At 49.2% G+C, this 27,604-nt stretch overlaps 2 protein-coding genes across 2 annotated transcripts in view; both read right to left on the bottom strand.

Moving 5' to 3' along the window:
- Window positions 1-21,833, bottom strand: part of NUTF2 (nuclear transport factor 2) — a 28,338-nt gene extending 6,505 nt beyond the window's left edge. The window contains exons 1-2 of the mRNA XM_049786480.1: window positions 21,742-21,833; window positions 1,172-1,298 (exon numbers count right to left, since the gene is read on the bottom strand). Coding sequence (XP_049642437.1) covers window positions 1,172-1,270 — 99 coding nt within the window. The 5' untranslated portion in view covers window positions 1,271-1,298; window positions 21,742-21,833. The remainder of the gene's footprint in view (window positions 1-1,171; window positions 1,299-21,741) is intronic.
- A 3,141-nt stretch (window positions 21,834-24,974) lies between these two features.
- On the bottom strand, window positions 24,975-26,807 carry THAP11 (THAP domain containing 11). Its single transcript, XM_049786438.1, has one exon. It carries the CDS (start codon window positions 26,605-26,607, stop codon window positions 25,654-25,656), a length of 954 nt encoding a protein of 317 aa, XP_049642395.1. The 5' UTR covers window positions 26,608-26,807; the 3' UTR covers window positions 24,975-25,653.
- Window positions 26,808-27,604: the final 797 nt, after the last annotated feature.

The following is a 27,604-nucleotide window of genomic DNA, read 5'->3' as shown; positions in this document are numbered from 1 at the left end:
TGAACTTCAAGGAGAGTGCCGCTTTGTGCTGCTGCTGTTCCCAGTGCATGCCTCCAGAGGGCTCTATGAGCCTAGATTCTGCCTGCAGTGCACCCATCTCACAGAGGTACTCCCAGAACCAAAGACTGGCCATTCCCCAAACAAGGCAGGTTCTCCAAGATCAGGGGTAGTGAACAAGTTCGACACAAAGAGCCAAAAATTTAAACTGTGAGAGTCAGAGAACCATACCACGCAGTGACCTGCCAAAACAGACAAACACACACAAAAGCATATAATTTTAACAATAATATATTAAACACATATTGCATTTTGCCATTTTGAGTGAGGGTCAAAATTCTGCAGTGATGGTGAGGGTGTGCTGCGTCCTCCACACTAGAACGAACAGCAAAATGTGACCCAACATGTGATACACGGGTCCCCCCGCTCGCTGGCCCGTGCAGTTGTTTCCGAGGGATAGGAGACGGGTGATGCAGCCTCTCCTCAGAGGTCCCTCCACAGAAACAGCAGAACAAAATCCAAACTTGGCAAAGAGCCGCAGTATACAAAATAATGATAAGAGGCAAAGAGCCGCATTCATTTTGGCCGGGAGCCACATGGGGCTCGAGAGCCACGTGTTCGCCACTCCTGTCCAAGATCCTTGCCACTGTGGAAGATGCTAAAAGGGAATATCCCATAAACAAAAGCTAAGATACAGGGGCTGGCGAGACAGTACAGGGGTTAAAAAGTGCTTGCCTTACATTCTACCAACATTTGATTCCTGACATTCTATCTTCCTCTGAGCACCTCCAGGAACAACAGAGTTGGGAATAGCTGCCACCACCACCCCTCCCCGACAGTACCACTGGGTGTGACTATCAACTTTACCCAAAAGAAGGTCCAGTTCAAGTGAGTGCAATAAGGATTGATAGAACTAGTGAACTGAGGGGCCGGAGAGATAGCATGGAGGTAAGGCGTTTTGCCTTTCATGCAGGAGGCCATCGGTTCGAATCCCGCCGTCCCATATGGTCCCCCGTGCCTGCCAGGAGCAATTTCTGAACCTGGAGCAAGGAATAACCCCTGAGCACTGCCGGGTGTGACCCAAAAACCACACACACAAAAAAGAACTAGTGAACTGAACATATTAGCCCAACATTTCAACTGATCCATGGAGTCCCATAAGACAGAGACTTACGTAAATTGCGCCTAGTTGAGTTCTGTCATTATCGAATAATTGGTAATAATGCTGAATGAAGCTGGATCCGATCTGCTCCCAAATTGGCTTGTCTCCCATTCTGGAGCGTCACCCGGCTCGTGGAGACCTACAAGATGAGTGAGAAAGGAAAGGTTGGCCAGGAGGGAGCAGGAAACTAGCCAGCCACTGACTCCATCTTGGTACCCTCTCCCCCAACTGCTAGAGCAGGGAGTCCTGGATGAGGTGGGAATTCCCAGAACATAGAAGATAGTCCTCCCACTGCAGGATAGTGCAGGCAGTCCAGGAGCAAAGACTCAGAACCTATAGTGTGAAGTGGGGGTAGCCAGGACAAAGGAAGGTCAAATGTCCAATTACTGAGATAGGCTGTTAAGAAGTGCTAAGCACCCTTCCTATGTCTCTCTACTAACTCTTCTCAACACTCTAAAGATCAGAGTTATTACATTTCTTTTTTCTTTTTTTTTTTTTTTTTTTTGGTTTCTGGGTCACACCCGGCGGTGCTCAGGGGTTACTCCTGGCTGTCTGCTCAGAAATAGCTCCTGGCAGGCATGGGGCACCATATGGGACACCGGGATTCGAACCAACCACCTTTGGTCCTGGATTGGCTGCTTGCAAGGCAAACGCCACTGTGCTATCTCTCCGGGCCCATTACATTTCTTGACCCCAGGTCAGGAATAACAAAAGTTAAGTGTTTTCTTTTTTTTTTTTTTTTTTTTGGTTTTTGGGTCACACCCAGCATTGCTCAGGAGTTATTACTCCTGGCTCTACACTCAGGATTTGCTCCTGGCAGGCTCGAGGGACCATATGGGATGCTGGGATTCCAACCGTTGTCTTGCATGCAAGGCAAATGTGTTACCTCCATGCTATCTCTCCAGCCCCATAAAGTTAAGTGTTTTCTATAATATCCCCAGGCCTCTCACCATCCTGCTGGGTCTGGGGCTTCAGGGTATTACTATCTTGGGTATTCTCATGGATTGGGGTTGATAGCTCCTTGAATCCCTACTTTTAATGAATTTTGCAAGTGAACCTCTCCAGTCTTAAAAGACTCATCTTTGAAATGAGTGGATATCTGGTGTGGCCCTTCCTTCTTTGATGGGGGTCACACTTGCTTACTTCAGAGTGGGTGACAAGGAATAAGGACCACAGTAAGAGCTGAGGGGACAAGAAACAGCCCAGAAACGTGACATATTCCACCTCCATCAGAAATAGCTGTGTCGGGCCGGGCGGTGGCGCTAAAGGTAAGGTGCCTGCCTTGCCTGCGCTAGCCTTGGACGGACCGAGGTTCGATCCCCCAGCGTCCCATATGGTCCCCCAAGCCAGGAGCAACTTCTGAGCACATAGCCAGGAGTAACCCCTGAGCGTTACCGGGTGTGGCCCAAAAACCAAAAAAAAAAAAAAAAAAAAGAAATAGCTGTGTCTCTAGGGGAATTCCCTCATCCCAGCTAGAAATTACAACTCCCAGGCTGCTAAATGGAAAACTCAAACCCCAGCTTTCTTCCTGCTCTTGGGAAGCCCACCCCCCAGTGTGGGCCCCTTGTCTCTGGATGCAGTGGTACCATCCCTCCTGGGAACAGGACTCTGAAGCAAAGCCATGAGGGACAGTCGTTAGTTAGCAGTGGGGGAAGCTGATGCCAGCCAGCCAGCCACATATGCACTTGGGACCTCAAGAAAACGGGGGTGACACTCTGATGATGTTGTGGTGCTCTGCTAGAACTGGAAATACGTCAGTTCATGGGGAGTGAGAGACTGTCACACCCATCTCTGTGAACTCACTCAAGGCCAGAGGAAGGGGGGGGCAGGGGGCGGGGGGGGGCGGGGCGCGGCAGTGGTTTATCCTCAATCTAGCCAATCTCCCAGCCTGTGACCAATACTCCAGCCAATGAGGGGCCAAGAAACAAGCCGGCTTTATTTTAGGTCTCTTAGGAGGTGGTAGTGCTAAAAATAGCAGCTTAGTGTTGCAATGACTAAGAAATGTCCAGGAAAGACTAAAACAAGCAGAGGAGAGAGTCTGGCCAGTCATGCCTGCAAAGAGGAACACGAGGTGTGTCCCAGTTTACACTATGCCAAGAAACAAATCAACAAGTGGGAAATCCCAAAATCAACAGCCAGTCTCAGTGGCTCTGCCTTGGTGAGATTTCCAAGGGGCAGCCTAAGGCAGAAGGGGACCCATGCACTATTGTGTATTACCTGAGGCCAGGCATTCGAGCTGCTGCTTCTCCCATGACTGCCCCCTTCCTCCCTGCTCCTCACTATGCTGAGCCCACTCAGTGTGGCCCGACCCCATCGGATCTTACCCCCAGGAGTCCTTGCCCAGCCCCTGAGAGCTCTGGGGAAAGCTGGAAGGGATAAGGGTCATCTCTCCCTCCCCTCTCGGCAGGGCTGGACGAACCTCAGGAAAGGTCTTGGAGAAAGAGTTTGCTCATCAGAAGAAACAGCAGAAGCAAATGTCTGGGGACACAAAAAAGAATAAAGACAGAAAACTGGGAAGCTGGAGATGGAGGGTGAGGGGAGCTAATCAGCTGGAAGCTGATCCAGATAGAAAAGTGGCATCACACAGAGGGAAGGTGAGCAGAATTGGTGCTTTCCCCCTTCCTCAATGTTGTTCTTATAGTGTGATAAACATCTAAAAGAAAAACTACATGACAAAGATATGATAGTTCAACAGGCTGAGCGCAAGAAGCTTGTGTTTAATTTCCAGTATCACACAGCCTCCTGAACTGGACTAGTAAAGTCTTTGAGACAGTACTGAGGTTAAGGCACTTGCCATCAAACTGACAAACCCAGCTCTATCCATGACACCATGTATCATCCTTGATCAAAGCCAGGAATAAGTCCTGAGCATGGCCAGATGTGGTCAAGTTCCCACCTCATTCCCCTCTTCCACCTCACCCACCCAAACCACAACACTGGAAATAAGTAGAAGTGGGTAGAGGAATGAAGGAACTAAAGAAAACCTTGGTCTGGCCGGGCAGGCAGGGCAGGACTGGACAGTTCAGAGGCTCCCAGAATGTGAGTAGTAACTTCAAAGTGCCAAGTGGGGTCCCTGAAACCTCATGAGAGGCCTCTTGATTTTGATTTCCATATTGGGCTCACAACAGCTATGCAGTCAGACTCCTCTGTCATCATCACTCTTAGGCGAGACAGGCAGGGAGTGTCTCCCAAACTCCAGGATATACAGAGCTGACAATGGGCACTCCAGCACATCCTTAACGCTAACTTTACAACCATGAGCTCCAAACTATATACAAACCCTCATGGTTAAAATCAAGTCAACAGGCAACCCTCCCTTCTAATCCCAGCCTCCCAACCATTTATTTATTTATTCTCTCTTTTCCTCTCTTTCCCCCCTCTCTTCCTCTCCTCCCCCACCTCACGTTTTCTAGGTATCACACACATATGTCCAATCAGTTACTGGGACTCTGGTCTTCCTTTAAGTCACTTGTTCAGGTGCCTCTATGTGGTAGCTCCTTTCCAAAGTCAGTCTTTCGGGCCACCTGTATAAACCCTAATCAACCTTCCCAAGGTCCACTCCTCCACCTGAGCACTGTGACTGACCATCACACAGCATCCAACCCTTCTCCCAACACAGAACACAGCCAGCAGACTACAGGGTTTATAGCTCTAAATGGCCAAAGTTGTCTATTCACTTATGGGGAATAAAAAGCATCCCGACCGAGCTTAATGCTCTTCCCAGAAAAGAGGTGTGGGTCAGACTGAGACACTATTTCTTGCAAAACCTGTAAATTCTGACCTATTTCCATATGTATCCTGTGAAAGAACTGCCTATAAACAAAATAGCAAGCCTCAGAAGCAACCTCATATCAGATTGAAAACTGACCTTCAAGATTCCCTAGGTAACAGACCATGCTGTCTCTAGCATCACACCACATCTTCAGACTGACAGGCCAGGCCCCTGAAGCAGAAATGACTATGGAGGCCTGGTATTTCCCCAGGCAATCAGTAGCTCTGATTGCCCCTTAGGGTTTCTGTGAATGCAAAAACCCTAGAATGGAGCCTGGACATCTGTGCTGACCTCCAATTTGCTGAGAAAAGAATGGCCTCAAACTTCCAAAGAATTTCAAGTTGAACCCATGAAGGTTCAGTCACAGGCTCCGGCCCCCCATAAAATAGAGGCCAGAGCAATAGCACAGGAATAGGGTGCCTGCCTTGTATAAGGCAGATCCGGGTTTGATCCCTAGCATCCCACGTGATCCCCTGAGCCTGTCAAGAGTAACCCCTGAGAACTAATGAGTGTGACTCCCAAACCAAAACCAATAAATAAATGAAATGAAATAGCCAGAGGCCAGAGAAGATAATTCAAGGAATTAAGGTAATAATTGCCTTGGGGCCTGAGAGATAGATAGTACAGTGGGTAGGTATGTGGGCAACTGGGGTTCAATTCCTGATTTCTCCAAACCTTCCAGTATTGCTCCCTGAGAGCATACATGGATGTCCCCCACCTCATTCCCTTGTACATACAGCTCACCCCAATTCAATCCCTAGCACCACTGTGGTCTCCCAAGCCCCAAAACAGAAATGATCCCTGAGCTTGCTAGGTATGGTCCTAGTCCATTCCTCTTGCAAAAAAAAAAGAGAGAGAGAGTTTAGGAACTGAAGTGATAGTACAGAGGGTATCTGCCTTGCATGTGGTCAATCCAGTTTGATCCCAGACATCTTCTAAGTACAGCCCGGGCACCACCAGGTTTGGCCCCAAAACTAAAAATAAAAGAACAAACTAAACAAAAATTCATAAAACTTCCAGCCTGGATCCAGAGTATGACTTAGTGGTGGTAGAACACTTGCCTTACTTTTGTAAGGTTCTAGATTCAAACCCCTGCACAGCCAAAAAGCAAAAATCCAAAAACCCTAGTCTAAGAGATCCCATTTAGGTACCAGCAAGACTTCATTTTCATCCTCAATTTTGGGTCATTTCCAGGGACAACATTTGACATAGCAGTGTGGCTGAAGCTGATGACAGCTTGTTCATTGAACATTCATCTCATGTTCATAGATGAGAATGGGGAACAGAAATGAGCTGAGGGCATTATATGTATTTGTTCCTCACACCCAGTGATTCAGGATTCAGTTAGAACCAAGCAAAATGAAGCTCAACAGGGGAGTTAAGTTGTTCAAAGTCACGAGCCTAATAGATGGGGCACTAGATGAAATCAGGGATGAGAGACTCCAGGGTGATGACTCCAAGAGACAGGTGCTCTGGGGACAGATATGATTAGACCACACCAGTGAAAAAGCTGCATATGAATAGGACAGGTCTGAAGCAAAGGCAGATATCTACTCCAAACCCATATAGGAATTTCATGGGAGCTGACCTCACAGCTCTCCCCAGTCTTCAAAGTCACAATTCCATTCTATCATTTTGCCAATATGAAGTCAAGCTTTCCTGACCCAGCTGGTGAGACCAGGTTCCAGACAGGGTCAGGGTGTGAAGGAGGTGGGGCTTGCAAGTACCAGATTGATGATACACAGGATGCTCCCATGTATGAGAAACTGCCACCAAGGCCTGAGGGAAGGCCCTAGTGGGGTCCTAGAACTCAGGCAGCTGCAAATGAGGCCACTACATTCTGACCTATTTGCCAGACCCACACAGCCCTGAAGTGCAGGCACTAAGAGGGGTTACCAGGCAACTAGGGCTTAAAGTGTGTCCAGAACACAGATGGATGCTAAGCTGACAAAGGGGGAATGAAGTAGGATACAACCCAAAAGAAAGATGCTGCAAGAAGCCTATTGGGCCGAAGAGAGAAAAAATGGCTTAGTTCTGGACTTGCAATTCCAGACAGCACATTATGGTCTCCTGAACTCCTGAGTGATCCCTGAGCAGAGAGCAAGGAGAAAACCCTGAGCACCACCTCCCTTAAAACAAACAAACAAAGGTGGGCTGGAGAGATAGCATGGAGGTAAGGTGTTGTTTGCCTTGCATGCAGAAGGACAGTGGTCCGAATCCCAGGATCCCATATGGTCCCCTCCTGTGCCTGCCAAGGGTGATTTCTGAGCATAGAGCCAGGAGTAACCCCTGAGCACTGCCGGGTGTGATCCAAAAACCAGATAACAAAAACAAACAAAAATAAATAAGGGGCTGGCTAGATAGCATGGAGGTAAGGCTTTTGCCTTTCATGCAGAAGGACGGTGGTTCGAATCCTGGCATCCCATATGGTTCCCTGTGCCTGCCAAGGGCAATTTCTGTGCATAGAGCCAGGTGTGACCCCCACCCAAAATAAAAGGGGACCAGAGAGATAGCATGGAGATAAGGTGTTTGCCTTGCATGTAGAAGGACAGTGGTTCGAATCCTGGACAAGGGCGATTTCTGAGCATAGAGCCAGGAGTAACCCCTGAGCACTGGTGTGACCCAAAAACCAAAAAAAAAAAAAAAAAAAAAAAAAAGGGGGCAGAGAGATCGCATGGAGGTAGGGCCTTTGCCTTGTATGCAGAAGGACAGTGGCTCAAATCCCAGCATCCCGTACGGTCCCCCCGGCCTGCCAGGAGCAATCTGAGTGTACAGCAAGGAGTAACCCCCCCCCCCCAAAAAAAAACCTCTTGGGGCTGGGGTGATAGCACAATGGTAGAGTATTTGCCTTACACAAGGCTGACACAGGACAAATCTAGGTTCATTGTCCCATATGGTCCCCCAGGCCAGGGAGTGATTTCTGAGTGCATAGCTAGGAGTAATCTCTGAGCATTAACAGCTGTGGTCAAAAAAAAAGCCCTCTAGGGCCAGAGAGACAGCACAGCCATTGGGCATTTGCCTTGGCAGCTGATCCAGGACTGATGGTTCGAATCCCAGCATCCCATATGGTCCCCAGTGCCTGCCAGGAGAGATTTCTGAGTGTAGAACCAGGAGTAACACCCAAGAGCCGCTGAGTGTGACACCCCCAAAAAAAGGTCTTCTAGGGGCCAGAGCAATAGTACAGCAGGTACATTAGTAGTACATTAGCCTTGCAGTCAACATGATTTTGATCCCTAGCACCCTATATGATTCCTAAAGCCCACCAGGAGTGATCCTGGTGTACAGCTAGGAATAAGCCCTGAGCACCACTTGGTATGGTCCCAAAACAAAACAATGGTCCAAGGGTTGCAGCAGTGTATCCTAAACTCTAGCCCACCATGACTTCCTCCCCATTCTCAAGTAGCAGGTGACCTTTCCTCAGGGTTGGCTAACCTCAACTCCTGCCACTCTCACCTCTGCTCCCCTGCAGTCTATGTGGGCACCCTGAGCCTTTTCTCTCCAAAAGCTTTGCAACTACTGAATCTGCTACTTGGATCACTTCTCTTTGGATCATCACATATGTCTGCATCCTTGTTACCTATGTGTCAGCTCAAATGTCAACTCTTCATCCTGAATATCCTGAACACAGTCTAAAGTTGCTGTTCAATTACTCATTTCATCCATTGTTTTCTTAGTTTGTGTCACCACCTGGACTTAGAGATTTCTTAGCATGTGTCACCATCACATTTAGAGATGTTTATCTGCACCTGTTGCCTTGGTGCCTGGACCAGGCCTCAAGAGCAATATGTTGATTAAGTCTACAAACAAACAAGTAGGAAGCCAAGCTGAGTTGAGTCCTCTGGAAGACAAGTGAACCCTGCACAAAGACCACTGAATTTAAATGGCCAAGTGACTGACTTCCTCTTTACCCACATGCAGTCCAAACATCAGAAAACAATGCTTTCTCACCAACCGTCTTTCTCTCTGGCATGTGGCAACTAGAAGGTGGGTCTAACCCATGCGCTCACTCCCCAGTCCTGGTCACCTGTGCACAGGCACATCTGAGAAGCCTGTTGCTGGGGAGATGGTTCAGTGATAAGGCCTTGCATGTGGAAGTCCTGAGTTTAATTCCCAAAACCAAAAGATTCCTCCTAGCACTGCTGGGTCTGCCCCCACCAGCTGCAAAACTGAAACTAAGGCCTGGTCTCAGCCTGCTCCCCTCTCACCCATCTTTCAGTACAGAAGGACCTTCACCATATCCACCAGGATATATTCCAACCCCCTCTCAGAGGATGCATGTCACTACAGCTAAAATCAAGTCCTACACATGCTCACATAAATATGTTCACATGATAAACACTGCAATTTAGGCAAAGAAGTTATTACCAGCATAACTAAAATAACATAGAGCAGGACTAGAGATAGTACACTGGGTTGATTTGCACATGGCCGGCCCAGGTTTGATCTTTAGCACTGAAAGTAGTCCCCTAAGATCTGCCTGGAGAAATCCCTGAGCACAGAACAATGAGTAAGACTGAACACTGTTAGGTGTGGGGCCCTCCAAAAAGAGGAGGTAAATATACTATTTCTAGTGTCATGGTGGAGAGAACACTTCCTATATGCCAGCTTTTTGCTATGCCCTTTGAGCCTCACAATGGTAAAGCTGTTTCTGATTGATTACCATCATTTTGTGGAGGATAGGTTTAGGTAATAGGTTTCTCTTCTCCCTTTTGTTCTGGTACTAGGGACAGAATCAAACCTTTGATGTATGAAGAGGTCTCTTCACCTTTGAGCCTCCAACCTAATAATTGGTTTTCTTTTCTTTTCGGGGATGGAGAAAGATTGGACCACACCAGGTGGAGCTTAGAGAGATAATCCTGGCTCTGTGCTTAGGGACTGTACCTGGCTATACTCAGGGGACCATGCAGTACCAGATATCTAAACAGATATGGCCAAATGCAAGACAAGTATCTTAACCCCTGTACCATCTCTCCAGCCCCATAACTGGTTTCTTTTCTTCTTTTGGGGCTTGCTTCCTAAGTGGTACTTAGGAGGCCCAGGGGTGATGACTATTCTCAGTCTGTAATTCTTTTTTGTATTTTTTGGATTTTGGGCCACACCCGGCAGTGCTCAGGGGTTACTCCTGGCTGTCTGCTCAGAAATAGCTCCTGGCAGGCACGGGGGACCATATGGGACACTGGGATTCGAACCAACCACCTTTGGTCCTGGATCGGCTGCTTGCAAGGCAAACGAACGCCGCTGTGCTATCTCTCCAGGCCCTCAGTCTGTAATTTTTAATTCTTACTACCCCAGGGGCGCACAGGTCTCCAGGGTTACACCTGGCTATGCAAGGCATGTGTCTCAATTCTATACTATCTCTCCAGTCCCCCATAATTGATTTCCTTTTTTTTTTTTTTTTTTTTTTTTTTTAGTTTTTGGTTTTTGAGTCACACCTGGCAGCACTCAGGGTTTATTCCTGGCTCTACGTTCAGAAATCACTCCTGGCAGGCTCGGGAGACCATATGGGATGCCGGGATTAGAACCACAGTCTTTCTGCATGCAAAGCCCTACCTCCATGCTATCTCTCCAGCCCCCATAATTCATAATTAAAATTTTTTTTTGTTTTTTTTTTTGTTTTTGGGTCACACCTGGCGGTGCTCAGGGGTTACTCCTGGCTGTCTGCTCAGAAATAGCTCCTGGCAGGCACGGGGGACCATATGGGACACCGGGATTCGAACCAACCACCTTAGGTCCTAGATTGGCTGCTTGCAAGGCAAACGCCGCTGTGCTATCTCTCCGGGCCCATAATTAATTTCTTAAAGAAACCCAGATTCCAAAAGGTTAGGAAAGAATTCTAGTATTCTATTTTTTTCTCTTTTGGTTTTTGGGCCACACCCAGTGACACTCCTGGCTTGGGGGACCATATGGGACGCCAGGGGATGGAACCGTGACCATCCTTGGTTAACAAACGCCCTACCACTTGTGCCACCACTTCAGCCCCAATTCTAGTATTCTAGAAATAGCTCAGTGGCTTAACAGTGCCAGCCCTTTAAGTTCATGGTCAAGTGTTTACCTCCTCAGTGTGACACATTCAAGGGCAATCCTGGCAATGCTACTGTCTGATTTCTGGTGCCACAAAGTAATTTCCAACTGCACCACAAAAAAGATATGACCGTTGGGGCTGGAGCAGTGGTGCAAGCAGTAGGCGTTTGCCTTACGTGCGCTAACTTAGGACAGACTGAGGTTCGATCCCCTGGCGTCCCATATGGTCCCCAAAGCCAGGAGCGATTTCTGAGTGCAAAGCCAGGAGTAACCCATGAGCATAAAAAATTCTGTGAGAACCCCCAGTACATGTGAGAACAATGACCCTAAGCAAGCACAACCACAATTTGTGTGTCCAACTTAAGCCCCAGAGACCACATGTTTATGTTCCACAACTAGAGAAATGTAAACAGCAATTTAAGAAATGTGTGAGGCCAGATATAGTATAATCCTTCCTCACCACCTGAAACCGAATATGGACACACAACACACACTTTCTTCTCTCCTCCCTTTGTGTGTGTGTGTGTGTGTGTGTGTGTGTGTGTGTTTTTAGGGCCACACCCGGTGACACTCAGGGGTTACTCCTGGCTATGTGCTCAGAAATCGCTCCTGGCTTGGGGACCATATGGGATGCAGGGACTGAACCGAGGTCCGTCCTAGGATAGCTAGCGCCAGCATGGCAGACGCCCTCTTCTCTCCTCTTTTTCCCCTTTCCACCCCCTTCTCTTTCCAATTCCTGCCACCACATATGGACTCACATACACACCCTGGTCATATACATGCCTCCAATGATTCTATTTGAGACTAATAAACTCCAGAACTGGAGCTATCAAGTTGCATTTTTATTGCAACACGGGTTGTCCTCATCTGATATACATGTATCAGGTGTTTTATTTTTCCTTTTCCTTTTTTTTTTTTTTTTTTGGTTTTTGGGCCACACCCAGTGATGCTCAGGGGTTACTCCTGGCTATGTGGACATAGATGGAACTGAATGGACATAGAAACTATTATGCTGAGTGAAATGAGTCAGAGGGAGAGAGACACAGAACAGTCTCACTCATCTGTAGTATTTAAGAAAAATAAATAATATGGTAATGATACACAGAGACAGTAGATATGAGGCTTGAAAGGACCAGCCCATGATATGAAGCTTACCACAAAGACTGGTGAATGCAGTTAGAGAAATTACACCAACAACTATCATGATAATGGTAGTGAGTGAGAGAAATAGACAGGCAGGGAGTGGGGGAGGAGGGAGATGGAGGGCATTGATGGTGGAAAAGTTGCACAGGTGGGGGTATGTGTACTTTTTTATGATGGAAACCCAACTACAAACATGTTTGTAATCATGGTGCTTAAATAAATATATTAATAAAAAATTAAAAAATAAATAAAAACTCCAGAATTGGGACAGGAAAGACAGAATAGGAAGTGCTTGCCCAACATGTGGCTGACATTTGAATTCCCAGCCCCATATGGTCCCCTGAGCACAGCCAGAAAGTACTCCTGAGCACTGAGAAAGAACTAGCTCCTGAGCACTGCCAGTATGGACAAGAAAACCTAGTTAAAAGAATAAACAAAGGCCCGGAGAGATAGCACAGCGGTGTTTGCCTTGCAAGCAGCCGATCCAGGACCAAAGGTGGTTGGTTCGAATCCCGGTGTCCCATACGGTCCCCCGTGCCTGCCAGGAGCTATTTCTGAGCAGACAGCCAGGAGTAACCCCTGAGCATCGCCGGGTGTGGCCCAAAAACCAAAAAAAAAAAAAAAAAAAAAGAATAAACAAAGAGAGATAGCAGGAGGTAAGGCATTTGCCTTGCATGCATGCATGGTTTGAATTCCGGCATCCTATATGGTCCCCTGAGCCTGACAGGAGCTATTTCTGAGCATAGAGCCAGAAGTAACCCCTGAGCACTGCCGGGTGTGACCCATAAAACAAAATAAAAATAATAAACGGGGCCGGAGCAGTGGCCCAAGCAGTAAAGCATCTGTCTTGCCAGCGCTAGCCTAGACAGACCACAGTTCGATTCCCCGGCGTCCCATAGGGTCCTCCAAGCCAGGAGAAATTTCTGAGCACATAGCCAGGAGTAACCCCTGAGCGTAACCAGGTATGCCCCCCCCTTCCAAAAAAAATAAACAATTCCAGAATACCATTTCTCCAGTTCATAAAGGCAAAGAGTCTTATAATTCTAAGGCACCCTGGAAAAGCACCTCATGGGGTTTTGCTACAGAGAAGCCCCTTCTCCAACTGAGAAGCTCCAGAGATGGCGCAGAGCAAGTGATAGCAACAAATAAAAAGAGGAAGACTCAGAGAGTGAGAGGTTTTTGGTATTAGCCTTTCCTTCAATCTGCTTTGGAAGCCTTGGGTCAGGACCACCTCCATTTAGGTCTTTTTCTCTAGCCATAACACAGTTCCCCAGTCATAGTTAGATTTAAACAAAAGATACTTTTGTGTTTGTTTTTTGTTATTGTTTTTGGGTCACATCCGGTGGTGCTCAAGGGTTACTCCTGGCTCTGCGATCAGAAGTCGCCCTGGCAGGCACAGGGGACCATGATAGGATGCCGGGATTCGAACCACCATCTGTCCTGGCTCGCTGCGTGCAAGGCAAACACCCTACTTCTGTGTTATCTCTCTGGCCTCCAAGAGATACTTTCTAAGAGACAGTTAGGTTTCGAGTGCTGACCAAATGTTCCTATCATGTGGATCTGAGGCAAACAAACACCACAAGAGAACCACAAAATTGGGCCCGGAGAGATAGCACAGCGGTGTTTGCCTTGCAAGCAGCCGATCCAGAACCAAAGGTGGTTGGTTCAAATCCCGGTGTCCCATATGGTCCCCCGTGTCTGCCAGGAGCTATTTCTGAGCAGACAGCCAGGAGTAACCCCTGAGCAATGCCAGGTGTGGCCCAAAAACCAAAAAAAAAAAAAAAAAAAAAGAGAACCAAGGGCCGGGTAGGTGGCGCTGGAGGTAAGGTGTCTGCCTTGCAAGCGCTAGCCAAGGAAGGACCGCGGTTCGATCCCCCAGCGTCCCATATGGTCCCCCCAAGCCAGGGGCGATTTCTGAGCACATAGCCAGGAGTAACCCTTGAGCGTCAAACGGGTGTGGCCCAAAAACAAAAAAAAAAAAAAAAAAGAGGGCCCGGAGAGATAGCACAGCGGTGTTTGCCTTGCAAGCAGCCGATCCAGGACCAAAGGTGGTTGGTTCGAATCCCGGTGTCCCATATGGTCCCCCGTGCCTGCCAGGAGCTATTTCTGAGCAGACAGCCAGGGTAATCCCTGAGCACTGCCGGGTGTGACCCAAAAACCAAAAAAAAAAAAAAAAAAAAGAGAACCACAAAATCTCAGTGGGGAAGGGTCAGTTAGCTCAAAGGTTGTATCAAACATAGAAAACATCTTCAGGGCCCGGAGAGATAGCACAGCGGTGTTTGCCTTGAAAGCAGCCGATCCAGGACCAAAGGTGGTTGGTTCAAATCCCAGTGTCCCATATGGTCCCCCGTGCCTGCCAGGAGCTATTTCTGAGCAGACAGCCAGGAGTGACCCCTGAGCACTGCCAGGTGTGGCCCAACAAAAAAAAAAAAAAAAAAGAAAACATCTTCAAATGGGGCCGGAGAGATAGCATGGAGATAAGGCATTTTGCCTTGCATGCAGAAGGTCGGTGGTTCAAATAACAGAAAACAACAGCAACTCACCAAGAGAGATCCCTTAGCCCACCCTACATGCAGCTGACCCAAGTTCCATTCTGGCACCCATAAGTTCCCTTAAGCCCACCAGGCGTGATCTCAATAAGGCAGAGCCGGGGCCGGGCGGTGGCGCTAAAGGTAAGGTGCCTGCCTTGCCTGCGCTAGCCTTGGACGGACCGAGGTTCGATCCCCCGGTGTCCCATATGGTCCCCCAAGCCAGGAGCAACTTCTGAGCACATAGCCAGGAGTAACCCCTGAGCATTACCGGGTGTGGCCCAAAAAACAAAAAACAAAAAACAAAAAAAAAGGCAGAGCCAGGAATAAGTCCAGAGCACCACCTGATGTGGCCAAATATAAACAAACCAAAAAACTCAGTAACTGCAAAATACACTCAAAATGAAACCAAAAACCGTCCACTAGAAATCATTCCTAGGGGCTGAACCAATGGTACAGTGGTAGGGTGTTTGCCTTGCATGCAGCTGACCCAGGACGAATCTAGATTCAATCCCTGGTATCCCATATGGTCCCCCAAGCCAGGAGCGATTTCTGAATTAACCCCTGGGCATCACCGGGTATTGCCCCCCCCCCAAAAAAAAAGGAATCATTCCCATAGGGGCAAGAGCGACAACTCAGCGGCAGGCAGGACGTTTGACTTGCACACATCCAACCCTGGACAGACCCAGGTTCCATAAGCAGCATCCCATATGGTCCAGAGCCTGCCAGGAGTGATTTCTAAGCCGGAGCCAGGAGCAACCCGTGAGCATTGCTGGGAATGGCCCAAATCTCACCCCTCCCCAAAATAAATCATTCCCAGAGGGTCAGAGCAATAGTACAGTATGTAGAGCGCTTGCCTTGCACAAGGCTAACTGATGTTCAATCCCAAGAATTCCAAATGGTCCCCAGAGCACCGCCAAGAGTAATTCTTGAGTGCAGAGCCAAAAGTAACCCCTGAGCATCGCTGGGTATGACCCAAAAATCTAAAAAAAAAAAAAGTAAAATAAAAAAATAAAGAGAAAGAGAGGTAAGTAATTACCACAGAAATTCCTGCTCAGTTTTAAGTCTACAGTATAAAACCATACCCCTCCAGAAAGACTGTTCCTTCCCATCTCAGAAGGGATCCTCTATTTTCATTTGTAAGGGAAGGGAGATATACCTCATACCTTAATGGGCTGAGTGCAAACATTTCATGCACGATGTCTGGATTTGATTCCCAGCACCAGAGGGCCCTTTGAGCACCACCAGGAGTAACTGACTACTGAGCACTTTGTGGTTCCAAAAGAAATTCTATTTTGGGACAGAGCAATAGCACAGTGGGTAGGGCATCCCATATGGTCCCCCAAAACTGTCAGGAGTAACCCCTAAGCACTGCCAGGCATGGCCCCCAAATCAACACAACAAAAATAATTTTTTTTGTTTTTGGGTCACACCCAGCGGTGCTCAGGGGTTACTCCTGGCTCAGCACTCAGAAATCACCCCTGGCAGGCTCAAAGAACCATATGGGATGCCAGGGATTGAACGCAGGTCCATCCCAGGTCGGCATCATGAAAGTCAAATGCCCTACCACTATGCTATCACTCTATACCCTCCAGAAAAAAATCTTATTTTGATGGAGAAGGCATATCCACTAGTTATTGGGGGGGAGGGCATGCAATGCAAAACCAGATCCTCGCAAATCCAAGTCATGTGCTCTATCACCTATTTTTTGGGTCCACATCTGGCAGTAATCAGGGGCACATATGAGGGTAAATTCCTTAAACCCTGTACTATCTCTCTAGTGCTGCTACACTACATCCTTGGTCCTCTTTCTTACTCAGAGAAAATACTCTGAAAGATTCCACTTTAATAGCAACTACTAAACAGGTGTATAAAGGTGATCATGAGAGAGTCAAAGTGGCTGAACTACTAAATCCAGGCAAGGAATCCGAGCTAAAAACAAAAACAAACCTCTGGAGAGATTAGCAGATATTGAGAGAATTCCAAGCAAAAACTCTGGGACACTAAGGAAAAGGGGAGAGAAAAATGCAAACAGCTTCCATAGCCACAGCCATTTGGAGAGATAACACTGCGTGAAGAATGGTCCCCCCATCCAGGTGATATCTTGTTCTACAGTTTTTGTTAGGCATTGGAGGAGTGAGTTCACTAACAGCATTTCCTCTGTGGTGTTCTAATCATTCAGGGTCATGGGTCCTTCAATTTAGCCTTCAGCGCACAATAGCAATTATTATCACTGTGTCCCTCACTACCATGACCTCATTTTCCTGAATACAGGACTGCATCAAATTCATTTTTCTACCTCCAGACTCAGTCCAGGGACTGACTGACACACAGAAAGAGCCCAACGGGGCCTGGAGTGTTAGTACAGTAAGTGAGTGGTGTTTGCCTTGCATACAGCTGACCCCAGTTCAATCTCCAGGAGTTCATTCCATTCGTTTCCTCAAGCATGTCAGAAGTGATTCCTGAATGCAGAACCAGAAGCAACCCCTGAGCACTGCCAAGTATGGCACAAACCTAAAAAATTAGTAATATCCAACACCAATCTTTAGGTAAAGGAATTCTAGAACTGATGACATATCTTCCAGTTCTAGATCCAATTACAAAGTTAACAAAGAAAAACTGAAGTCTGGGCCGGATAGATAGCACAGCGGTGTTTGCCTTGCAAGCAGCCGATCCAGGACCAAAGGTGGTTGGTTCGAATCCCGGTGTTCCATATGGTCCCCTGTGCCTGCCAGGAGCTATTTCTGAGCAGACAACCAGGAGTAACCCCTGAACACCGCCGGGTGTGGCCCAAAAACCAAAAAAAAAAAAAAAAAAAAAACAAAGAAAAACTGAAATCTTACCCTGAGGACTGAGTGTCACCAAGTCATGCCATTGCTGTTTCAAATAGAAATTTTTATGTTTATTTAAAAAAATTTGGGGGTCACACCTGCGACACTCAGGACTTACTCTGGCTCTGTACTCAGAAATCACCCCTGGCGGGCTCGGGGGACCATACTGGATGCCGGGATTCGAACCACTGTCAGTCCTGGGTTGGCCGCGTGCAAGGCAAAAGCCTTACTGCTGTTATTTATTTAAAATTTGACAAATACCTGTTGGCTTTTGGGCCACACACATACAAAAAAAAAAAAAAGACCTAGAGTTTTCTTTCTTTCTTTTTTTTCTTTCTTTTTTTTTTTTTTTTTTTGGTTTTTGGGCCACACCCGGCAGTGCTCAGGGGTTACTCCTGGCTGTCTGCTCAGAAATAGCTCCTGGCAGGCACGGGGGACCATATGGGACACCGGGATTCGAACCAACCACCTTTGGTCCTGGATCGGCTGCTTGCAAGGCAAACACCGCTGTGCTATCTCTCCGGGCCCAGACCTAGAGTTTTCAAACCCATCAGGAATGATTCCTGAGTACAAGGCCAGGAATCAGCCTGAACACTGCCAGGTGTGGCCCAAAACAAAAATGAAACAAACAAAAGGCCTAGGGTTTTTTTTTCCTTTGTAAAGGGACACACCCAGCAATTCTCAAGACTTAATCCTTGGCTCTGCACTCAAGGATCAATCCTTGCAGTGCTCTGGAAACCACATGGGGTGCCAAGGATTGAACCCAGGTTAGCTACATGCAAGACAAGGACTTTAACCTCTTCCGCCCCTCCTCCTATTTCTGTTGTTTTGAGGTTATGGTTGGCAATACTTTGAGCTATTCCAGTTCATTGCTCAGGGATTGCTCCCAGCATTGCTTGGAGAGCCATGTGGTGCAGAAAACTGAACCCAGACCTGCTGCAAGCAAAAGTATACACTTTTGTCCACTGAGCTATTTCTCTAGACCCTCTCATATTTATAGAGGCCCACTCCTTACCATGTGGCAGTGCAATACTCACAGGAACCAGGCTATACTCAGTAATGCCTGGGATGGGGAGGACATGTGGCATCAGACATCACCCCAGCCCATGAGACCTTGTTTGTTTGTTTGTTTTGGTGGAGGCTACCGCCAAGATGCTCAGAGGTTACTCCTAAATTTGCACTCAGAAACTTTGGTGGTACTTGAGGGAACCATATAGATATAGAGGATTGAACACGGGCTGGCCATGTGCAAAGCTAGTGCCCTACTCTATCTCTCTCTCCAGACCAGGAACTACTTTTTGTTTTTTATATTTTTCCTTTTTATCGTTTTGTGCTCAGGAGTTACTCCTGGTTCTGTGTTCAGGAATTATTTTTTATGTTAGGAACCATTTGGGATGCCGGGGATTGAACTTGGGTTTGTTGCATGCCAGGCAAACACCCTACCTGCTGTGCTAACGGCTTAGCACCGGTTTTTTGTTTTTGTTTTTGGGTCACACCTGGCAGCGCTCAGGGGTTACTCCTGGCTTGACTCAGAAATTGCTCCAGGCAGGCTCGAGGGACCATGTGGGATGCCAGGATTCAAACCACTGTCCTTCTACATGCAAGGCAAATGCCTTACCTCCATGTTATCTCTCCGGTCCCTTAGCACCTGTTTTTATTATTTTTTTCTTTCCCACAACTGAACATGCACAGGAGTTACTCCTGGCAGGCTCGGGGGACTATATGGGATGCTAGGAATCGAACCCAGGTTGACCATGTACAAAGAAAACGAAAGAAAACGCCCTACCCACTGTGCTGTCATGCCAAAGTTCTCCTCTCATCTGGGGCTCAGATAGCCCACCAAGTTGCAGAAAGTATAAGAACTTTGGGGCCATTGTCTAATAATGATCAGCTGATCCATAAAAAAAAACAAACAGAAGTTAGAGATAACTTCTAGAGACTACAGAGGGAGAAAGTTTACTTCTTCCAACTTCTGGATACTCTTCTTTGCTTTTCTTTTCTTTTTTCTTTTTTTTTTTTTTTTTTCCTGTTTTTTTGAGTCACACCCAGCAGCGCTCAGGGGTTACTCATGACTCTATGCTCAGAAATCGATCCTAGCAGGCTCGGGGACCATATAGGATGCCGGGATTCTGCATGCAAGGCTGACAACCTACCTCCATGATATCTCTCCGGCCCCTGGATACTTTTCAAGAAGGTACAGTATTTGTTTCTCCTTGAAAAAATTCCAGTGGCCCTACCGTCAATCTTGGAATGTGCAAACCAAATCATCATCATAAACCTAACTCCCTGTAACCTGGGTCCTATGATTAACTGATCCAACAACCCAGAGAGAGAGATCCTGAAGCAAATACTTAGAGCTAGCACTATACAGAGCCTATGTGTGTCTGGTGGGTAGTTTGCTACTTGTTATCCTCATCCAATGTCAAATGTCTCTCCTGAGCATGCTGAAGCAATCGGGCTTGGTCTGCCGAAGTGTTGAGTGGATATTAGGAAGACTGAGTATACAGATACAGCAGGACCTGCTAAGAAAATCTGGATAGAATGAACCTTGCCTGCCCAAGACCAGGAAAAATGACTTGACAAAGCAGACAAAACTTATGGGACAAAAAAATATCCAGAGATAGACCAGAGCAAAAGAACAGCAAGTAGAGCATTTGCCTTGCATATGGCTAACCCAGGTTCAATCCCCAGCAACCTGTATGTTCCCACCAGCCTTCTAGGAACGATTCTTGAGTGCAGTTCAGAGGCAGGAGTTAAGTCCTGAGCATTGTCAGGCGTGACCCAAAACACTCAGACACAGACAGACAGACAGACAGACACACACACACACACACACACACACACACACGGAGGGCAGCCTATTTATCAGTTTTAACTAAACTCTCCGAAGAGACCTGGCATCTTGCTCAGTGCTGCGGTGAATCTGCAGAGCCCAAGATGTTTCTTTTGTCCCTGCAAGATGTGGCGTGGCATTAGGTCAGAGCAACCAAGTCTTGGCAAGTTGTCTCTTCCCCAATTCCAATGGTCTTCCCTGTTGCCTTCATGCATCAGAGAACCTTTGCTCTCCAGCATACATGCCTCCTTCTCCCAGACCTCCGAGGCCCCCAGAAGGCAACATCATGGCCCCAAATATTGCCCGTCCATAGGTAGCCTTGGATGCTGGGAAGAGAAATCAGCCAGATTCTGCTGCAGTCTCCAACTCTAAATCTGTTCCCCAAAATTCAGAGGAGGCCGCAAGTCTGTGAATCAAGAGCCTCCCCTTCCAAATAAATGTTCACCACCTCTTAAAGTAACTTCCGGTCCAGCTTCTTTCTTGGCAACGCCGGATTGCCTGCACATACATATTCTACTTCTCTCATTCTAGTCACTCCAACACCGCCCTTCTTTCTGGAACCATCCTCTGCTGTGCACTTAGTTCTCTGACTCTAACAGGGGCAGATGTGAGCCAGAGACGGCAAAAAAAAAAAAAAAAAAAAAAGAGTTGGAGGTTCACACATCCCACCTCCACCTCGCCTCCTTGGCTTCCCTCCGCTCACAGGGCCTGCGCTCCCCCATTGCTGGGGCCAGATCACTAAGGGAGTAAGAAGACAAGTTGTACTAGGGAGTGTAGTCTCATCCCTCAGGCCTAAAGAGATGCCTTCCAGGCTGTGCAGGGCTTAAATCTCAGGTGGGGAGCCCCTCTGGATTCCCTCACCCAGCTCTTCCTATGCACAACCAATAATGCCAGGGTAACACAAAGCGGGGGTTTGGGTCGCATGCCTGGCGTGCTGGTGAAACAAGTTAAGGAAGCCTTCACCTACATCTTAGTTTGAAGGTTCCAAGCCCCTGCTGCGGCAGATGGGCGCCCTTACCCAGTGCAGACCCCGCCGGGTCCGCACAGCAAGCACGCCAGACTTGGGGGTCCGCCCGCCCGCCTGCCCGCTCCCGCTCGAGCGTTGTGGGCCTCGGGCCGGCGGGACCAGGCCAGCTGGGGCGGGGCCCGGAGAGCCCCATCCGGGGGGTCCCGCGCGGTCCCCGCACCTACCCCGGGCAAGGAGCAAGCCGGCCGGCCGGGCTACCCGCCCCAAAGTCTGTCCGCGTCCCCTCGGGCCGCCGCCTCGGAGGACCGACGGGAGGCGGAGCCGCGCGCGACACATGGCCCCGGCCCCGCGCGGCTTCGGGGCCGCCAGGGGCGGAGGGGAGCAGAGGAGGGGCCTCCCAGGGAACCCCGCAAGCGAGGGCTCCAAGCAGCCCGGCTCCTGCGAACCAGCCCCCGGCCCCGGCGCGCTAGCCCCGACCGGCACTCACCCGAGGGGCTGGCTCGATGGCGGTAGCAGCGGCGGCGGCAACCCAGCGCGGTCTGCGAGCGACTGTCCCTTCCCCCTTGCCTTCCCCTCGCCGCCCAGGTGCACTCTGGGAAACGTAGTCCCACAGTCCGCCTTTCTGGCTTCGGAGGCTTAGAGAGAAAACTACAATTCCCGGCGTGCCGCGCGCGAAGGCCCAGCCACAGCCCGCAGCGCGCGAGGTGAGGCTAAATTAAGGAGGGAGGGTGCCGGGGCGAGCCCCTGAGAATTGTGGTCCAGCGGAAGGCTCTGGAACACCCGAGGTTGGCGCCAAGCTAGGGTCAGGGCGAGGTTGTCGCCCGGACCAACTAGTCCGGCCCCGCCCAAGCCGAACTGCCGATAGGGGCTGATTTAGTGCCGTCGCCCTGAGCTGGGCCCCTGGGCTCTTTCCATTCGCAAAACCCCCTCTCCTTGGGGTTTTGGCGGGCCGTTAGGTTGTTCCAACTATGGGCTGATAGCCGGTGCAGAACCGCACTTTCTGCCGTCTTAACATTCTTGCACCTTCTTGCTTTGCGTGGTGTGTGCATAGAGCCCAAGGCTAGCTTCGAACACGGGAGACTTTTCTTGGGTCAGACAGACTCCAATATTCGTTTTTTGGTTTTGGACCACACCTGGCAATGCTCAGGAGTTACTCCTGGCTCTAGTCTCAGGGATCAATCCTGGCAAGGCTGGGGACCATATGCTGAAAAATCGAACCCAGATCAGCCTCATGCAATTCAAGTGCCCTGCCACTGTTCTGGCTCCAGAGAGAACAGAGAAGTATTTCTCTGACTCCAATTTTTAAGTGGTGCTCAACTAACATTATTGGCACATCGGCATAATTTGGTCTCCAAAACATTCAAGAGTTTGTATTTTCAGCAGGCAGGGCAGTCAAAGATTTACTTTTTTTTTTTTTATTAGTAAGAGAAATAACTGGCTCAACCAAGTTTTGCTGTGATCACCACCCCACTCCCCCATTCCCACCAATCCAAAGTCTTTTCCTTTCAAGGCCCATTTCTTCAGTTCCTGGGGAACAATCAAACTTGAGGCGTATGTGCCCTACTTCCAACCCAGAAGAGGACCACAGCAAGGGAATAGCTACAAGGCTTCTCCTGGGAGCATCATACATACCTTCATTCTCTCAAGTTTTGTTCTTCCAAAAAGATTTGTACCTACACAGACTCTTACCTCCACTACCCTACTGGGGATAGTTGTAAAGTCAGGCCAAAAGTGCTCATCAACCCCCACTCTATACTACTTTGTCTAACTAGAACTTATTTTTTTTGGGGGGGCACACCCCGTGGTGCTCAAGGCCTTACCCACAGAGCTACACAAAACGATCAGTCCAGTCCCCTTAAAGGCTCAGGAAGTGAGAAATCTGAGAAATCGCCCTGTAGTAATCTCTGTTGCCCTGAGCTATCCTCCCCACACAAAAAATTAAGGATCAGAGATAACTCAAGCAGCAGAGCCCAAGCTTTGAATACAGAAGCCTGAGGTTCAATCCACAGCCCCTCACAGTCCCTAAGCACCACCAGGAGCTCCTCCATACCACCATAAGACCCCTAAGCACAAGTTTGTTGCCATAAAGCATAAATAAACAAAAGAAACTAAAACACTTCCTAAGTTACTATTACTGAGAAGCTGAAGCTAACCAGAGCAGGAAGGGTATAAATTCCTTCAATAAATGGGAACACAAGGGACAGATTGCAGCAAAGGAGCCTTGTGCAGGAATGGGGATAGAATGGCCCCAAAACTGCCAGCACATGGCTTCATTCCCAGGTGATACTGTTGCTTCTCCATCTAGGACTAACTTACCCATAGGCAGAGGTAAAGTCTTTTCCCCAGCCACAACCTATCACTACCTATGCCCCACTCATCCCCTCCAGATTTATTTTCTCAAGTTGTTACCAAAGGACAAAGAGGGAGCTGAGACTAGAGGAACATTTGAGAAATTCCATTTGGAAGCCACTGGGAAATTCTCCAGGCAAGGAGCTATTTCTGTAAGTAATAGAAAAGGAAATAATGGGGCCCGGAGAGATAGCATAGCGGTGTTTGCCTTGCAAGCAGCCGATTCAGGACCAAAGGTGGTTGGTTCGAATCCCGGTGTCCCATATGGTCCCCCGTGCCTGCCAGGAGCTATTTCTGAGCAGACAGCCAGGAGTAACCCCTGAGCACCGCCGGGTGTGACCCAAAAACCAAAAAAAGAAAAGGAAATAATGGAGGAAGGGTTATTTGTTTTGGAGAGGCCATACCCAGTGATATGACCATACCCATACTCAGGGGTTAACTTCTGGCTCTGCACTCAAGAATTATTCCTGGTAGTGCTTGGGGACTATATGGGATGCTGGTGATCAAACCCAGGTCAGCTACATGCAAGGCCACTGCCATATCCTCTGTGCTATTGCTCTGGGCCAGGAATATTTCATGGAACCCAAGAATCATCCATTTGACAAAGCCCCAACACCCACATTAATAAGGCTAGTTTTAAAGGCACCTGCCTGGGCTGAGGGAGTTAAGATGCTTACCTCATGCTGCTGATCCTGGTTCATTACTCAACATCATGGTCCTCAAAAGCCAGGAATGATCCCTGAACCCTGCTTAATGTGGCCCCTACTCCTCCCACTCTAACCCCACAGTAAAAAAAAATTAGAGGCACTTGCCTTTCCTCAATCTAAAGAATGATGGAATCAGCCATGAAGGAGTTCACAAATTCCAAAACCTATTCCTGAAAGTCCTCAATGGATGTAGCTCCTTTGAAATAAAAATGTACCAAGGTTGAAAGGATCTATATAAATCTTAGGCCTTCAGCAGTAGACCTCACTGATTTAAGGAACTGCATACAGCCATTTACCAAACACTTTACCAAACCCATAGACTGGAACTGTTACCAAAATTCAATCCCAGCTGAAATTTCAGAAGGGAATTCAAAGTCCTCAGTGTGAGCTCTGGCAATTCAGTTTAGTTCTCAGCTGTTCTTTCCCCCTACTGAAAAGATACAAGGAGATAAACCACTTAGTGCAATTTACAAACTCTTCTGAGTTTGAATTCTGTGAGGGCCTTACTTGGTTGGGGTGCCTTATACTGAGGCTTGTAGCATTTCTTCTCCCAGGATCAGCCTGCTCCATAGACCTACAGCCCAAGCATACCAGGAGAGTTACTTCCTCATGCTCCAGGGGTACTTAGCTAAACCCTTCTAAAAATAAAATAGAAAAATCCAAGTAAAAACCTTACTTTCTGTTTAATTTGTGTTGCCAAACAAACACAGTGAAAACTTTAGTCTAATTGTACAGAAAATAGAATTTGTAACCAGTAGCAAACATAACAGGTTAATCCTAAATCCCTGGCAAACTGGATCTCCATCAGCAGGTCACCTAGATCCCCTGGTAGATCACCTCCAGGAGGGGAAGGAGTCCTAGGGGGTAGAGGCACAGATCTGCCAATCCCCATCAATTACAAGCTGCACCTGGGAAGAAAAAGCATGAAAAGGCAAAGAAATGATGTTACATGAACCTCTCATTGCTACACCCTGGAGAGTTGTCTCTTGGCTAACCTCAAAGAATTGTCCTCCCAAATCCCATAGTCTCTGGACAGCCAACCAGTTTCCCTAGGGACAAGTTTCAAGTTCAATGGAGCTGAAGCCTCTGTTTAACCAGAATCTGCAACATAAACTGAGGATGAGGTGCCCAACAAAGTCAAATTGCTGGTGTCTGAGATTCCCCCCACCCCTGCTTCAAGAAAGAACAAGAGAGGGTGCCAGGTTACCAGCCAAGAGTCCAGCTGCCCTAAGACTCAGTACTGTCAGCCAGTGGCTAGGATACAGGGGAGTTCCACCGCAGCCTCCTGAGTCCCTCGCAGGCTGCCAGAGATCTGGGAGTCTGACAAGCCACGGAAGGGCCATTCACATTCCATGCTTCTTGCGGATGACCGCCATGGCCAGCAGCCGATCCTTCTCGCGGAGTTCCTCACGAAGCTTGGCCTCGGTGAGACGTAGGTGGCGGATACTGCCCTTCATTTCCTTCATCTTCACTTCCATCAGGGCCAGGATGTCCCGCTGCTCGTTCAGCTTGCGCAGGAGCTCTTCCTCCGTGGTGCCGGATGACAGGGAGTAGGAGTGATCGGAGCCAGTATCAGGGAAGCCTTCCTCCCCCACGACCACCAACTGGGGGCCCAGAGGGCACTCGGCAGCTTCCAGCCCCGCCGTAGCAGCTTCCAGCTCGGTCGCGGCGGCGGCGGCGGCGCCCTCTGCGGCCGCGAATTCCACTTGCACTGTCAGGTCGATGGGCTTCACATCTTCTCCGGTGGGAGTGGTGGGTGCTGGAGCCCCGGAGCCGGGAGCCTGGCTGCTATCTACGGCAGCTTGAAGAGTGAGGAGCACAGCTGCAGAGGCAGACACCAGGTTTGGCTGCAGCTGGGCGGCCTGGACAGTGGTGGAGGCAGTTGGCGATGATTGCTGCTGCTGCTGCTGTTGTTGCTGTTGCTGCTGTTGCTGTTGCTGCTGCTGCTGCTGCTGCTGCTGTTGTTGTTGTTGCTGCTGCTGCTGCTGCCTGCGGCGAGCAGCTGCGGCCCCGGCGGGTCTGCGTGCTACTTTGCGCTCGTTGACGCCTCGCAGCGGGAAAATGGTGGGGACACGCACCGTGTAGGTCTTGCGTCCGCCCTGGAAGTGGACGCTGCAGAGACGGTGGCCCGTGGTGGGCTGGAAGGTGGAGAAGCAGCCGCTGACGCCTGCACGGGACACGTTCTTGAGCCAGAGGCGCCGGAGCTCCGCGTCCTTGGGGAACGTGTAGAAGTGCAGCGCCTTGTCCCGATGCGAGTTATTGTAGCAGCCCGGTACACAGCACGTAAAGCCTGGCATGGCTGCGCCGCGAGGTCCGGCCCACCGGCCTCCACAACCCTTCGACGGCCCGGTCGGGTGGCTGCCGCCCGCCCCTCGACGGGCGGCGCTGCGCGAGGCCTCCGGAGACCTCCCTCGTCTGACGCCCTGGCACGGCCGGCTTGGCCCTGCGCCCCGTGCCCGGAATACGGCTTCCCTCGGGCCCGCGCCGCGCCACCCGCCCGGCCGCCCGCCTGCGCTCCGGAGTCGGCCCCGGGGACGCCGCGAAGGACCGCCTGGGAAGGAGGACTACGCCCCCCACAATGCACCGCGCGAGAATGCGCTCACTTCCGGAAGGGGCGGGCTTATTCCGGGTCTTTTAAAGGGCGCCGCGAGCGGCTGCTCAGAACAGTCTTACCCTCCGAGGCCTGGCGGAAGAAGCGCTGTCGCTAGGCCGCCCTTCTCAAGGACCCAGCATGCTGATTGGGAGAGCGGTCGGGCGCCGCCCCTTCAGGACGCATGCGCCTGCAGAATTTGCGGGAACTACAAGTCCCATGATGCCCTGCGCAGAACCCTTTGGCTTTACCGCCTGTAGCGCCACCTAAGGGAAAAGACAGATTGGCGGAGCGTTTCAGGATTTTAGCGAGATTGTTGTGCTTGGCGGGGAAGCTGGATCCTGATCCCTAGTGGTGCCTGGTCGGTTCTTGCAAGGTTGGGGTCCAGTGGGAGTACTTTGATCAGCGCCCAAAGGCCCGAAGGATCCTGTGTTGTCAACGCTTCCTTAATTCTGCCTCTGACTTGCACTGACTCAATGATCTAAACATGGTCAAAAGCAGTAGCTTGCTGTTTGATGTGCACAGGTCAGGGAGCCTGATCTAGGCCCTCTGTCTGATTACCTGGGAAGCAGGGTCTAGGTGTAAATAATCGGTGTGAATGTACCGAATGGATTGTTTAGTTATAGAAATAAATGCTTCAAGGGCTGGAGAGATAGTTCAGTGGATAGGTAGGAAGTTTGCCCTTATAGTCCCCGGAGCACCTC

Source organism: Suncus etruscus, chromosome 14 (genome assembly GCF_024139225.1).
Source record: "Suncus etruscus isolate mSunEtr1 chromosome 14, mSunEtr1.pri.cur, whole genome shotgun sequence".
In the NCBI taxonomy this organism is placed as follows: domain Eukaryota; kingdom Metazoa; phylum Chordata; class Mammalia; order Eulipotyphla; family Soricidae; genus Suncus; species Suncus etruscus.
Note: the sequence above shows the minus strand (reverse complement) of the source record. Positions and strands in the feature narration are given on the sequence as shown.